Genomic DNA, 15,830 nt, shown 5'->3' on the forward strand with positions numbered 1-15,830 from the left:
GATATTATATTTCCTTTTAAGCTCATTCACGCCCTCACTATGTTGCCATCGACACCGTACACGCCTCAGTGCCTACTCGCACCTGTCCTATGTCAGTGTTGACAACATGCTTTCATCAAGGCCCACTCTCACCTGCCCTATGTCACTGTTGACAACATGCATTCATCAAGGTCTACCCTCACTTACCCTATATCACTGTTGACAACATGCATTCATCGTGTCCGACTCTCACTTATCCTATGTCAGATGTTGACAACATGCATTCATCAAGGCCCACTCTCACCTGCCCTATGTTACAGTTGACAACATGCATTCATCAAGTCCGACTCTCACTTGACCCTATGTCAGATGTTGACAACATGCATTCATCAAGGCCCACTCTCACCTACCCTATGTCACTGTTGACAACATGCATTCATCAAGGTCTACTCTCACTTACCCTATATCACTGTTGACAACATGCATTCATCGTGTCCGACTCTCACTTACCCTATGTCAGATGTTGACAACATGCATTCATCAAGGCCCACTCTCACCTACCCTATGTTACAGTTGACAACATGCATTCATCAAGGCCCACTCTCACTTACCCTATATCACTGTTGACAACATGCATTCATCGTGTCCGACTCTCACTTACCCTATGTCAGATGTTGACAACATGCATTCATCAAGGCCCACTCTCACCTACCCTATGTTACTGTTGACAACATGCATTCATCAAGGCCCACTCTCACCTACCCTATGTCACTGTTGACAACATGCATTCATCAAGGCCCACTCTCACCTACCCTATGTCAACTGTTGACAACATGCATTCATCAAGGCCCACTCTCACCTACCCTATGTCACATGTTGACAACATGCATTCATCAAGGCCCACTCTCACCTACCCTATGTCACTGTTGACAACATGCATTCATCAAGGCCCACTCTCACCTACCCTATGTCACTGTTGACAACATGCATTCATCAAGGCCTACTCTCACTTACCCTATATCACTGTTGACAGCATGCATTCATCGTGTCCGACTCTCACTTATCCTATGTCAGATGTTGACAACATGCATTCATCAAGGCCCACTCTCACCTGCCCTATGTTACTGTTGACAACATGCATTCATCATGGCCTACTCTCACCTACCCTATGTCACTGTTGACAACATGCATTCATCAAGGCCCACTCTCACCTACCCTATGTCACTGTTGACAACATGCATTCATCAAGGCCTACTCTCACCTACCCTATGTCACTGTTGACAACATGCATTCATCAAGGCCCACTCTCACCTACCCTATGTCACTGTTGACAACATGCATTCATCAAGGCCCACTCTCACCTACCCTATGTCACTGTTGACAACATGCATTCATCAAGGCCACTCTCACCTACCCTATGTTACTGTTGACAACATGCATTCATCAAGTTGACAACATGCATTCATCAAGGCCTATCACCTACCCTATATCACTGTTGACCTATGTTACTGTTGACAACATGCATTCATCAAGGCCCACTCTCACCTACCCTATGTTACAGTTGACAACATGCATTCATCAAGGCCCACTCTCACCTACCCTATGTCACCTGTTGACAACATGCATTCATCAAGGCCCACTCTCACATACTAATGTTCCTGCTGACAACATCTATGCATCAAGACCAACTCACACCTACATCCTTCTGCTCGGTTACGTTTCAACGTACTGATTCAGTAATGAAATGACGAGGAATCTGTTATCGCTAATAGCGGTTAATGCCAGGCTCACTGCTTAAAGATAGCTCTCAGATGTGACTTGCCCGGTCGCGCCGATCAATACGACCACCGACGATAGCGACGTCAGCTCTGCTAGATCGCATCGTGGTTGAGGATGAGACAGTCTCTCCGTGATGTACGACATGGGTACTGTTCCTCGTCATAAGGGGGCATGCAAACTCAAAGCATCTAGCACTGACTAATGTGTATTGAAGGCCTTATTCATATTACCAGGGTATATTAGTCAACAATCAAGAACAAACCTATGTGATTTTGTTGTGCTGATGACCAGGGAGATGTGGCAGCTGTAGGATTCTTCCCTTTCAGATGTGCTATGATGGTTTTGGTGGTGTTTGTTAACGCAGGACAGAAGAGAGGCTTCTTTGGCGACTAAATTTTGGTCAAACTTATGTCACAACAATTAGTATAATAATATCAAATAATGACGGTAAAAGAAAGATATTAATTTATAAGAGCTGATCGGACAACGATGTTGAGAGGTAGCTAACATTTTACAATAATAGAAACTGTATGAATTTTTAATGATGACTGGTCGTCAATGTGTACTAGAAGAAGATTCTACCGGCTCAGCAAGAAGATGCCCCAGTTTTCATAGCCAGTGTTACAATATTACGAAGGACAAGGGTCTCCCCGCGGGGTGATTGTGGTTACAAGACGATGTAGTTTGCGGCAGACATAGCCCTGTAGAACACCTATTACCAGCCTTCTGATAAAGTGACTGGGCCGAGGAAGTAGTTTTATTGTAGCCTCGACCCGGGCCACGTTCTTTCTAGTCAGGGCCCCTAACGAGGATTGATTTGATTGAAGTTCGGTGGGGATGTATCTTGATACTGAATGGCAATGTAGTTGGAATCAGTTGTGGTCGATCCCGATCTAGAGCATTATCTATAGTTACATTACCGTATTGGCGTTTCAGAGAAGAGGCAGTCGCACATCACTGACTAGGTCTCGCTACAGCCCTCCAGACAGTCCACGAAGACAAATTGCTTAATAGTGTCCTGTTCTCAAGCGGAAACTGACAATGGCTCACGAAGCGACTAGGGTCACATACTACTCGACATACTACTGATATACGTTACTCAAAATAAGCGAAAAAACACACTCCGCAATGTGAAGTATATGTGCTGCAATACCTCCATCTTTACCCATGTTATCGGGGCAGTGAGGTAGCCTAGTGGTTAAAGCGTTTGCTCGTCACGCCGTAGACCCGGGTTCGATTCTCCACATGGGCAAAATATGTGAAGCCCATTTCTGGTGTCCCCCGCCGTGATCTCGCTGAATATTGCTAAAAGCGGCGTAAAACTAAACTCACTCACTCAACCCCATTTTATTGTCGTAATGAATAATGTCTTAAATAACACCATACATAAAAACACGCTCTGAGAAGTTGAACTGTCTCGATAAACAACAACACCCCGGGTGAGATCGGACCGACGAGAGTATAATGCGTTGTATCAGGGGGACTACATAACGTTGTATTGTAGATTATCCCTGGTTGTATATCCTTCATTCATGGATGCCAAAAATCGTTGAGCTCAGTCACGTCGTTCTGCCTATGGAAGAACGGTCTACAGCGGAAGCTTATCCCAATAACCCGCCAAGTTCCGTTATCAGCTGTTTCGGATCCCCTTCTGATCACCTGAATCACACGGAGACAGGTTTTGTTTCATTCTTTTATTTAAAAAGAAAGAAAAAACATTCTTTTCAGGTTTGTTTGTTATGTTGTATTGTTTTAGTGGAGTTTTATGTGTTTTATCACGTGTTTTTACGTTTCAGTAAAGGTCACATTATCTGGTTGACTTTGTGTGATGTAGAGGCGTTTTTTTCTAATTCAGCTTATTTATTCCTGAAGATGTTGTAATTACTATACATCACATCTAAGTTCGTTTCAAGATCCACCAAGCACAATCTTAACTTCAGCATTACCCTTGATTGGAAGAGAAATGTCGTCCCATGAGACCAGGCGGAAAATGAGAAAATCCTTTTTGTATCCAAATTGTCGTTGTTGGGGGAACTTTTGAATGTAAAGAAAGCCTCAATAGTCGGATTAACTGTCAGATGATCACGTTTGTATAAAACAAAAAAATAGACAAAAGTTTGTTGACCGTGCGGGAAAACACGTAAACAAGATGGGAGTTGGATCACACCAGTGCTACGACAGTCGTACGTCTGTGTTAAAGCGTGGGAGTTACGATCACCTTTGATTAACACTAAGTCTCTGAATATATAGAATTTTAACAAATAAACCCATTTAAAATGAAAAGAAGCCCAGTGAGTTGGTAGATTTGGGAAATCTAGACTTGCTTCTTTTAGGGAGGGATTTAGCATTGCAGGGAGGGCTTGGAAGTAGAGAAAATAATGTGGTTCAGGGACTGTGAGGCAGACTACGATCACCTCAGCGCTTGTAGAACGAAGCCCTGAGTTCCTCATCCCTCAGGTTAAGTAGGTAAGGAAACATGGGTCATCCGACGTATGACGTGAATCTGTTGACAGGAGCTACCAGTGGTCAAGCAAGCTTAGTTACTGTAATGCCTTGGTCAATACGGGCCCACTAGGTCGATCTGGGTTTTGAAAACAAAGACCAGTACGGTGTCCTAATGCTAAAATAACCACACTATACGAAGCACTCATTCAAATATGGCGTGAACAGCTCAAAACGTTGACATTCTGAGAAAATCGAACGGCGAGAAGAAGGGTCAGATCCCAACGCTTATTTCTCTTTTTAAATTACACTTAGAGTAGCCGGCGGTCGCGCTATACATAATTAATAGGCAGTCGAACAGGATTTGCAAGCCATTTCCAGCAGTTTATTGACGTTTCAAAGTCTCCCCAATCCGTTAATGCAAACCTCTTATGTAGCCGAGGCTATTATGCGGCGTTGAACGCAAATTCGGTGGTATTTCACAGATATTGTGCCGAATCAGCACTAACACAGCAACTGACCTTATGCCAGCTCATCATTCAGTCATTTGTGATAAGAAGTATATGCTAAATGCATAACTACGCTTTATAACGTTGCCATACTGTACTCGTGAATAATTCAAGCGTTTGCCGGATTCGTCGCAACAGAGCAATAGTATATGTGTGAGGAGCTTTATCAAACCTGGTTTCTTTTCTGAAATTGATAGTCAGCCATTTGTAGTTTTAAATTAATATCGGTGTTGTTGTTTTAATTTTTTGGGTTGTCTGTGCTCTGATCCGGATATTGGTGACTAGTGCGCGTGAACTATAAACTAGCCTCAATGCGCAGTAGTCTGTTTCGCGTACCTGGGATAAGTGCGCATCTGTCACTTCCGGTTACCTGGTACAGGCGAGGTTTTCAGTTATTACGAGCTACCTAGAATACATTACCCAGAAGGCCTCAGCTCTCGAGTATCCTATCTAAACTGACGGCCCTAATAATCACTATCGCTCGTGTTGCTACTGTTGCATGCTGACAAACATGCCACGTATTACTTTAATGTTCAGCTAAATATGAACCGCGATCTATTATTCACACTTGGCAGTTTCTACCATCAACAATGAAAGTGTCTTGCCGAAACGCACATATCGGTATTAAACATGGCGTCAAGCCATTGGAAACAGGAGTGCAGATCAGATGCAAATTGTGGAACAAACGACACTCGCAACAAAATACAAGGTCTAATCTATTATTGAAGGTAACAATCATCGCTTGAAAGATCTGAAACAGATTCATCAAAACCATTCAAACAGTGCACAGTATTTTCTTATTTTCCTTTTCTTTCATGCGGTCAGCTGAGGTCTGAGGCCAGCGTAGATGCGCGCCAGTTACGTCCGGCAACAACAACCGGAATCGTAGCCGTAATGTCGAATAAGCTGGAAGTCATACATCGATGGTTTTATTTTGTATGTTTATTTCATCAAATAAACAAGCAGTAAGTGACAGGACGGAGTGCTTTAGATCCTCAATACGCCCCCAAGGGATTGACTCTCTGTTACTTGGCTGAGTGTGTCGATGGCGAGTGACGTTGCACTGGTTTGTGAGGCCTAGAACCGGATATTTAAGATATACTTGGATTTTAAGAAATGCGTAAAACAAACCTTGAGTATATTGGCTAAAGCCAATATGGATGTGTGTCATGAATGCTCTCGTGTTGTTTCTTTTGTTTAATATCCCAAATACAACCCTGCTTTCAAATATGTAAGAACCCATAGGGAGATTGTTATATACTGAGTGTCTGTTTTGTTCGATATCCCAAATGCAGTGCTGTTCTCAAGTATTTAGGAACCCGGAGGAAGATTGTTTTATACTGAGTGCCGGATCTGATGCGTGGAATGGGTAAAACACGTCTTAACCAACAGAGAAGAGTTCCATTTTGAAAATAGAGACGTCATCTTTAAGATCCCAATAAATTTCCTTGGTTGCTTCGCGGTCAGGGCAATCATCTTCAGCATGACAAGTCTATGGTGGAACTGTTCACAAACGAAATCGTAAAATATGTTTCAAGGTTTAGGACCGTATTCTTTCTTCAAATTTGGTCGCGAGCAAATGAAATCAACGACACCATACCCTATAAAACGTGAAGATCAAAAGCTCCTCGGGAAGTTGTTGGGTTGTAAGACTCAAGTCTCCATTTAATCTTCCAGGCTCGGTGCCCAGGGCTCTTTCAGAAAGGACATTGGTTATGTAAATCTAAATTAGTTCCATAGGGTATTTGGAAAATTATATCCTCATTCGTCATAGTTAAAAGTAAATTATTTAAATTTCTCTGAACGTTTAACTCGACCAGCTTGCATGATAATTACATGCTTCAAAGGCCTGTCAAACCGGGTTGCCCAAGCCAGCTAATTGGACAGCCATATAAATGCAATATTTGGTTTAACTGTCTCTGACATGTGCCAAATAATTCTTTTGTGAATACAATGTTTCAGTCAAACATTCGATAAGCCTATGCGCTTTGAAAGATCGGCTTTCACACATTGTGTATTCTCCAATACGAGTTCCAGTATGTTGATATCATTGATGTGGTTTCTGCTTCCTTATTACTCATGCTACAGATGAACGCCTAATAAATGCAACTTGATACCAACTGAGTAGCGTCCCTTTAGTGGTGTCAGGATCCGCTGATCGTAACACTTACGTATCTCTGTCCGTTATCAGTGGGATCGCTAAATAAGCATTTCCGTTTGTGTACTGTATATAGATGAACAGATAGAAGGATGGACAGACAGACAATATAATATAATTATCAACATCGGCGCACGATGGCACGTTTTCAACAAAGTCACCGACCAAGGCGACCCAATCCGTATAGTCCTATGTTAGAAAAGCCATGCATTTCTGCGGGCCTGTTCTAACCTCGGTCCCCATCACCCGTGTCTCATTTACTACCTTGTACAGAGGGACACAGATGGCACAGTCGTATAAGTGGTTCACATTCGGTGTTCGTCCCTAGGGCCAGAAACGTATAAATCTTTAGGTCGAATCCCAGTTTCGCGGTGATTAATTTTCACAGTCAGCACCAAACCCATGCTTGTCAGTTTCACAAAAAAGCGTAGAGCGGTGGGGTAGTCTAGTGGTTAAAAAGTTTTCTCGTCACACCGAAAACCCGGGTTCGATTCCCCACCTGGGTGCAATGTGTGAAGCCCATTTCTGATGTCCCCAGCCGTGATATTGCTGGAATATTGCTAATTAAACCTTGCTCACTCCTCACTCACTCACTCGTTAAACCTCACTCACTCCACTCACTCCTCACTCACTCCAACTCCACTCACCTGTCACTCAAACTCCACTCACATGTGTAAAAACATAAGGCGTCGTTCCATGACGAGTATTCCGCTCACATCTACCCATTACGTCGTGATATGACTGAAAAGCGGCGTTGAACCACCCACCCACTCCAGACTCAGAATTAAGTTACTGCGTACGGCCCATCACACATAACGGCTTGTTTACAAGGAGTCAGCTATTAGCGGTCTAGGTTCTTTTTGGTACAATGGGATGACAGGGTGTACTCCCATTATTTTCACTGTTTAAATCATCTATTATCGTTACTAGTGTGGAGAGCAATCCGTCGGAAGCTGTAATTCAAAAGCTCTTCAAAATATGCCGACGTTTTTGTCGGCATTTATGAGAACCTATGTCAAGTAATTATCGGTAACCGGTAGCAACCACTTAGATAAAACAAAAACTCGCTCAAGAGAAATGTCAACTAATGTTTTGAGACTTCGCGACGAGAGTTTTTCCTAATTTTACTCTCGGTATATCTGGTGTAGTTCTAAATGCCAAACGGACATTATCCCATGTGGAAAAAGATAACACCATCTCATCGAAACGTCAGAAACACGTACACACAAACATATTTGCTGCAGTTATGTGAGTGAGTTGGGGTTTTACGCTGTCAGGATTTCAGTTCCATCACGGTGTGTCAGCTGAAGAGGAAAGCCCGAAGACTTTTAAAATTATGGCGAAACCCACGTTCTGGGCCTGGGCCTAGATTTTCGAAGCTCTCTTAGCGCTAAGATTGTCGTAAGTTAATGTTAATGCATGGCACTTACGACTATCTTAGCGCTAAGAAGGCTTCGAAAATCTAGGCCCTGGGTTCTGGCAAACCAAACCAGCTGCTCTGGGCCTGGGTTCTGGCAAACTAAACCAGCTAATCTGGGCCTGGGTTCTGGCAAACTAAACCAGCTAATCTGGGCCTGGGTTCTGGCAAACCAAGCCAGCTGCTCTGGGCCTGGGTTATGGCATACCAAGCCTGCTAATCTGGGCCTGGGTTCTGGCAAACCAAGCCAGTTAATCTGGGCCTGGGTTCTGGCAAACTAAGCCAGCTAATCTGGGCCTGGGTTCTGGCAACCAAGCCAGCGAATCCGGGCCTGGGGTAGAATTTGTCTTCAGAACCCGTGCTTGCGCTTATTGACATGGTTGACACATGTCATCGTATCCCAATTGTGTACACTGATGCTCATGATGTCAGTCAGACAATCACTGGATTGTCTGGTCCTGACTCGATCATTTAAAGACCGCTGTCACATAGCTGGGATGTTTCTAGGTGCGGCTTGAAACAAACAAGCAAACTTCTTGGTCCCTTTACGACTACGTTCATGTCTCCCAGTGACAGTCAATAAACAGGTGACAACTAATACAGTGTCATTTTGAACTTTTAACAGCAGGAGTGAGTGAGTTGATTTACAGGATGCTTTGTATAGTGTTTCGGCTTTAATGTTTACCTCATGGTGAAGTCTTTGACTTTTCCATCATCAGCAGATCCTGGCGCAACAAGGGGCAGTTGTGCCCTTTACGCATCTGAAGGTTTTTTCATCTGCAAACACAGGTCTCGGTCTTTGAGGACAGAGATATCATTTTATACCTCTAACATTGTGCAATCTTCAGGAATGTGCCAGATATGATTATTTAGAATCAACCTATGACAGCTATTGAATGTTCCCGGTAACTATAAATATCAACACAGTATGATCCTCGACCGACGGTCTGTCACCTATGTCGCCATCAACCTGACCAGTATGGTAACAGGTTGCATAACCGTTTGACGTGATCCATCAAAAATATTATCAATTACAGAACTTTGACGTCATATGCCTCGAATAACGTCAGCGTCTGTAACCTATGATTTCTGCGCCGTACCAGAGACGCACATCTGTAATAACCATACACTCACTTTATGCAGACTTTATGCTTGAGACTTATTCGGTCTCGAATTTGCCACAGCGGTGCAACTGCGGATGAATATGTGCTGCGTCCAGAACTACTTTTCTTGTGTTTGCAATACATACGCGGAGAGAAGAAGATCTCGCCTTTTAGACACGTTCTGAACCCATTTGACATGTTGAGATCTGATTGGTTCATGTGATCTTGACAAAATACCACGTATCACTCCTTGGAGGAAAATATATTTCTGAATGAGAGAATACATCGCCTATACCCCGCTACGAAAAGAGCAGACTGCACGTGAATTTCTGGGCGGGTGAATACACTCGTTTATATACAAAAACAAAAAGCTTCACGTACTTTGAGAAGGAAATCACGTGGCACAGCTCAAGTCGACCTCAACACAATCGAACACCTGTTTTCCATCAGTTTCAATTTGTTTTCATTCCTTTACACTGGCAGATTGAAACATGCCGGCAAGATACATTAGCGGTATGAAACGTGGACGCGCAAAAGCACATATATCGCTTGTGATATTGCTAGAACTTAAACACATTTGAATGCGACCGGACATATATTGTACACGCATTTCAACAAACTATGACGAACTCTACAGCAAGAATATCATTACAAAACACTAATTGCTTCGTTATATAAATTCACCCGCCCTCAAATGTCAGTGTTTTGTCCATTGACTGGAAACAAATGACGGTTATTTGAATGGAACATTTTGCCTTCACGGTTAAATAGTTTGGCATTTTGATTGTTGGTCATGGAAACACGTTCAATAACATATGGGGTCTAAAAGAGCAACTATCGGGTTTACATGTGTGTGGTTGGTTCATGCCCTTGCATGGTTCTGCCCGTGTGTGTGCTTTGATTGTACCTGGTGAGTGAGTACGTCACGTCAAAATATTTCAGCATTTTGTGACGGGAAAGATTTATGCATCTATTTTTTCGAAAATTTTGGCATCAAAGAACAGGAACAAAACTAGTAGCAACTAGATTTGTATTCAAGCAACTAACTGAAAATTAAAATAAGTTAAACTATTCTACAATTAAACTGGTAATATATATAAAAGTTTCCTGAATGACATGGTCATACAATCCCCCTCAGACGGACTATCATTTTACAATACTTGATTCCACTTCGGAGGCAGCATTATCTGAGTTGATACGAATTCGCTACGAAATGCTTGAGCACGATTCTCCCAACGCAGGAGATACCTATTCGAGAATCCTCATCTTCAAACGAATATGCGTCTGTTTGCCTGGTACGGTCATTCCGATAGCATCGAAGGACTACCACTTCCAATATGGAGGGTCAAGCCTATGATGTCCCTCCTCCCCCTCAGTACCAAAACAAACAACAGCTGTTATAATCATATAGTCACTTTGTGTTCTGTCTCGAATACGCCATACCTGAAGCGCCATTGCGGATGTATCTGTGCAGCATCTGGGACTTCTTTTGCTTGTCTTTGCAGAACAAACCTTCGGAAGCGTTCTGAACACCTTTGTGAAACCTTAATGTCAGAATGTTGAGATCTGATTGGTCCACGTGATCTGTTAGATCCTTAAGGAGGATAACGATAACATTCAATGTGTTAACATCTACGTAGATTCCCGCTAATTGTCGTTACCGTGGATTCTCCCTATGATATTGTAGTCGTACTTAGGTTTTTATTATTATGTGTCTTACAGAAACGCCATAGTAACTGATCGTTTGCGTTTTTCAGTTTGGTGGAAAGCTACGCAGGCCCTGATGTCGTGTGGGCTGGCGCTGGGACTGCTGTCGTTGATGTTGGCGACAATGGCGCTGTGCTGTGGATGTAAAGATTGCAACGCCAGTATTGCTGTTTCCATACTTCTCATCCTGTCTGGTACGTGTATACACAGAACCCTAGCCATTGTAGAGTGTTCCTCTTTAAACTTACTAACTCGCAAAAAGCAGCTCTCAAAACCTTTTGGTGGAAAAGATGCCTTCATCACTTTTTTTTTAAACTGACTTTCGTTTCGAGGAAATACGAGTTACCTCCCTTACTCTTTCTTTCCCTTATGGAGGCGTTTGACATTTGATTGGTCGGTAACATGTTAGTGACAACCAAGGACAGGTAATTTGCGATCGCAAGAAGCATGGGAATAGACCCCGGGAAGACGTAGATTCGTGGAAATAGAGCCCTGTAGATACAATTGTTATACTAGTCCAGGAAATGCCCCTATAAACCGAGAAGTTGTGTTTCAGACGGTACAAGGATATCGCACCTCCGCTATAAGTAATATAGGACCTTGACTAGCACTACCGGAATCTATCATTTTATTGAAGTATTTTTGTGCACGTGACTGTCACATGACACAACACAATCAGACATGAGTACTAAAACATGTAACTAACTTAACGGTTCATATTAAGCACAAATTAGCATGTCTTCACATTGCTGACAGTGAATCCGTGCAGTGTCGCGGCTCCATTGCTGCTCGATATGCTATGTTGACAGTGAAATAAGCCGAGTGAACCCGAGTACGTATGTGTCAGTCGGTGTCCGTATAGGTTCAGCCACTCCGTGATCTAGCGGACTAAGTGTCAGCCCAGAAAGCTGAAGATCCGTGGTTCAAACCCAGGCCGTGTCATAGCAAAGGACATAAAAGACGTTTCAAGCTCTGTTTTGTTTGTTGTTTGACGCATGACTCAGCACTCAGCACTATTCCAGCTATATATTCCAGCTATATGTGTTGTTTGACGCCCCACTCAGCAATATTCCAGTTATATGGCGTGTTGTTTGACGCCTCACTCAGCAATATTCCAGCTATATGGCGTGTTGTTTGACGCCTCACTCAGCAATATTCCAGCTATATGGCGTGTTGTTTGACGCCCCACTCAGCAATATTCCAGCTATATGGCGTGTTGTTTGACGCCTCACTCAGCAATATTCCAGCTATATGGCGTGTTGTTTGACGCCTCACTCAGCAATATTCCAGCTATATGGCGTGTTTGGCCCCACTCAGCAATATTCCAACGCCGTGTCGCCTTACTCAGCAATATTCCAGCTATATGGCGTGTTGTTTGACGCCCCTCACTCAGCAATATTCCAGCTATATGGCGTGTTGGTTGACGCCTCACTCAGCAATATTCCAGCTATATGGCGTGTTGTTTGACGCCTCACTCAGCAATATTCCAGCTATATGGCGTCGATCTGTAAATAATCGAGTCTGGAGCAGGCAATCCAGTGATATACAGCATGAACATCGATCTACGCAATCATGTTATGTACGATACCTGGCGGTAGGCATTGAACATATGAAACAAAGACTGGTCGGAGTTAGCATACTGTTTATCCCTGTTAAATGGTATTCTAGTGGGCTAGCTCTATAATGCTGACATTAGTTCGGGCTAGTCCAAGCAGACGCGCGCGCGTGCATGAATCTCCCAACATCAGTGTAATTATCCGTGACTTTAAATCCTACTTTACCTCACGTCAACTCGTTTCACCTCATCTCACCTGTTTTTGTTCAACTCATGACTTACCTCCATTCTTCAACGTTCTGGATCCGCTTCAACACAGCATGTACTATTAGTGTGTCCACACTTCACATATCCCAAGTATTTACTGAAGATGCATCATAACAAGTGGTGAATATGTTGCATAACAGGTATCTCGTACTACAATGACTCGTAAATATTGTTTCTTTCAGCTCTCTCCATGGGAGGCGGTGTTGTCACGTTCGGCTATAACGCCCACTCGGATCAAAACTTTCAGGCTGAACTCAGTTGGGACGAACATCCGAACGTGAAAAAGATATTTAGTTGGTCCTTTTGGCTGGGCATAGCGGCCCCGGGATGGGCACTGTTGACGTCAGTCATGTACTGCATCGAAGGTAGGAAAACCCGGTTGTAAGTGCCCGATACTGGCCCATTGTTAATGTTTAAGATCACCTCGGACGCATGGTGGACACGTCTTGATGGGGGGCAGCATCCGTCACGAGTCGGACCCTAACGTAAGATTGTACGACCATGACTTGACAACTGGGTTGGTATTTCCTACATCCGGGCCTGTAAGCGACGTGCACCTTGACGAGGATATTCAAAATCAAAACATCGTCCTGATGGTCTTCATGCCTCATCCCACTACGAAACAAATGAAAACTATTCACCACGGATTGGAATCAATTTATTTCGATGTGGAGTCGGGCGGATCTTCCATTACTATATGGCTGGATGGACCAGCACTTTAGGTTAATGTCACCGCTAGAGGGCGCTGGATTTTTGCTCTAGTTGTCGCTTTACTTCCTGCTTAATTGGCAGCCGCTTCAAAAATGAACAAAACAGCCATCCTAGTGGACCTTAACCCAGTACATTTCTTGGAGTTTTTTTTATCTTTATTAACATGTAACAGAGGGAAAGACAACATATTTTTTTAGATTCCGTCAGCTATTTTCCTGTACTCCCTGATTTAAGTTGACCATTGTGTATGCATTGTGCAGTGCTGAATTTACCATGAACTGTTTCCGATGTTTAAAGTAGGCTCTCTCTTTGGGAACATTTTCATAGAGGAAAGTTCTGTGAAAGCCGGTTATTTTTAAATATTTTGCTTTGGCAGCGGAAGTCATGCTCGTATTGTTTCAAATACCTACAGATTTAGGCACACATATCCATGACAATAACTGGTTACTATACGTAGTTTTGACAACTACATTGGGTGTCAATATCCAGTCGCGTTTACGTAATTTTTGAACGGGTATCGTTTACATTTGTAATCTTATTCCCCGCAAAGCGTAAAGAAATTAAAGACATTAGGGCACGTGTTCGATCTGCAGGAACGAGCCCCTTTAAAATTGTGACGGTTGGTCTGTTAAATGACTTTGGGAATAGCGTTTTGTTATGTCTCTGCGTGTTTCTCTAATGTCTGTTTGCTCAAATCTTATAAATCCAGCTGCCATTTTGTGGATACGGTGCTACTATTCACGTTGAACTTCCAAAACACTGGTATTATCACAATGTGTATAGGGTGCGTTCGTGCGAAGAAGTAGAATGCTGACAAGAACAAATGTTCTTCAACTGATTTGTAATGGTTTCATTTTCGAACATTTCGATGTCCCACACATTTATGACGTTGTCCCTAAAATTTTGTTGTCAACTCCATGTTGGTATAACAATGAACAAGAACAATTAATTCTGATCACATCGCCCAAACGCAACCTCTACACATGCAGCTCACCTTCCATTACGTACCAGTATGACTGAATGTTTCCATGTAGCTTGTGTTAGATGATGTACACGCCCAATGAATGGAACGACTAACACCAGAACAAGCAAAGCTTCTTCCATCTATATTGTGCCTGTTTGTCAATATTTTCAACATTTCTTACCAAATATGTGTTTGTACGTGAGTAGGGTGTTTTCGACTTCACACCATCCGGAAATCATGTTTTGTACTGCATTGTGTCGCATTGCGTCATGTACCTGCTCAGCCGAACACAAGACCAGATGATTTTCATTGTAAACGTTCTCGTTGATCTCATCTCAAACGGTCTTGACTTTGGCTAAACTAATAACACATTAATGCACATTGTTGTCATTTATGTACTCGTACTTGGCTCAATAACATTCACTTGTTTTGGATTATTTTTAATGGAACATCTATGCATGTGTTCATATGACACGTTGACGTTACGGTACAATAACGGCAGTAAATCCAAGGGCCCATGATGCAGCTCAGTCCTTTTCGCGAACCACAAAATGACATCGATGTAAGACTGCTATAAGCGGTTTAAAGCCCAGTCACTGTTCAACTTTTTGGTAATAATATACAACTCAACAGAGTGAGTGAGTTTAGTTTTACGCCGCACTCAGCAATATTCCAGCTATATGGCAGCGGTCTGTAAATAATCGAGTCTGGACCAGACAATCCAGTGATCAACAGCATGAACATCGATCTGCGCAATTGGGAATCGATGACCTGTGCCAACCAAGTCAGTGAGCCTGACCACCCGATCCCGTTAGTCGCCTTTTACGACAAGCATAGTCGCCTTTTGTGGCAAGCATGGGTTGCTGAAGACCTATTCTACCCCGGATCCTCACGGGTCCAACTCAAAAGAAGATAAGGACCACTTCTTTCATATTGCTACAGCTGATACAGTCATGCTATCCCAGATCAACTGTAGTATTATAAAGGAATCTGGTATTCTTAGCGTTATATCAGTACTATTATGCATTCGATGTATGGACTATTTGGAAAATAGCATACTATGTGTGTTGTTAATTGTTCAGGCTCTGAAAATGGTATTCATGAATCTGTGACGAGAGTTTAAAAAATGAAGCTGAGCTGCATCTGTGGGCCCTTGTTTTAATGTCAAGGATAAAATCCCATGTTTTTGCATCGTCTGACTTGGCTTCGTGTATAATTTGATTATTCAAGATGCGTTAT

General features: G+C 42.9%; 1 protein-coding gene across 1 annotated transcript in view; it reads left to right on the forward strand.

The window, feature by feature from the left end:
- The window catches only part of LOC124270727, a 57,055-nt gene extending 42,890 nt beyond the window's left edge, over positions 1 to 14,165 (forward strand). Inside the window, exons 3-4 of the mRNA XM_046705763.1 lie at positions 11,145 to 11,288; positions 13,099 to 14,165. Coding sequence (XP_046561719.1) covers positions 11,145 to 11,288; positions 13,099 to 13,301 — 347 coding nt within the window. The 3' untranslated portion in view covers positions 13,302 to 14,165. The remainder of the gene's footprint in view (positions 1 to 11,144; positions 11,289 to 13,098) is intronic.
- Positions 14,166 to 15,830: the final 1,665 nt, after the last annotated feature.

The sequence above is a fragment of the Haliotis rubra genome, unplaced genomic scaffold (assembly GCF_003918875.1).
Source record: "Haliotis rubra isolate DU_JTF1 unplaced genomic scaffold, ASM391887v1 Scf154, whole genome shotgun sequence".
NCBI classification, from domain to species: domain Eukaryota; kingdom Metazoa; phylum Mollusca; class Gastropoda; order Lepetellida; family Haliotidae; genus Haliotis; species Haliotis rubra.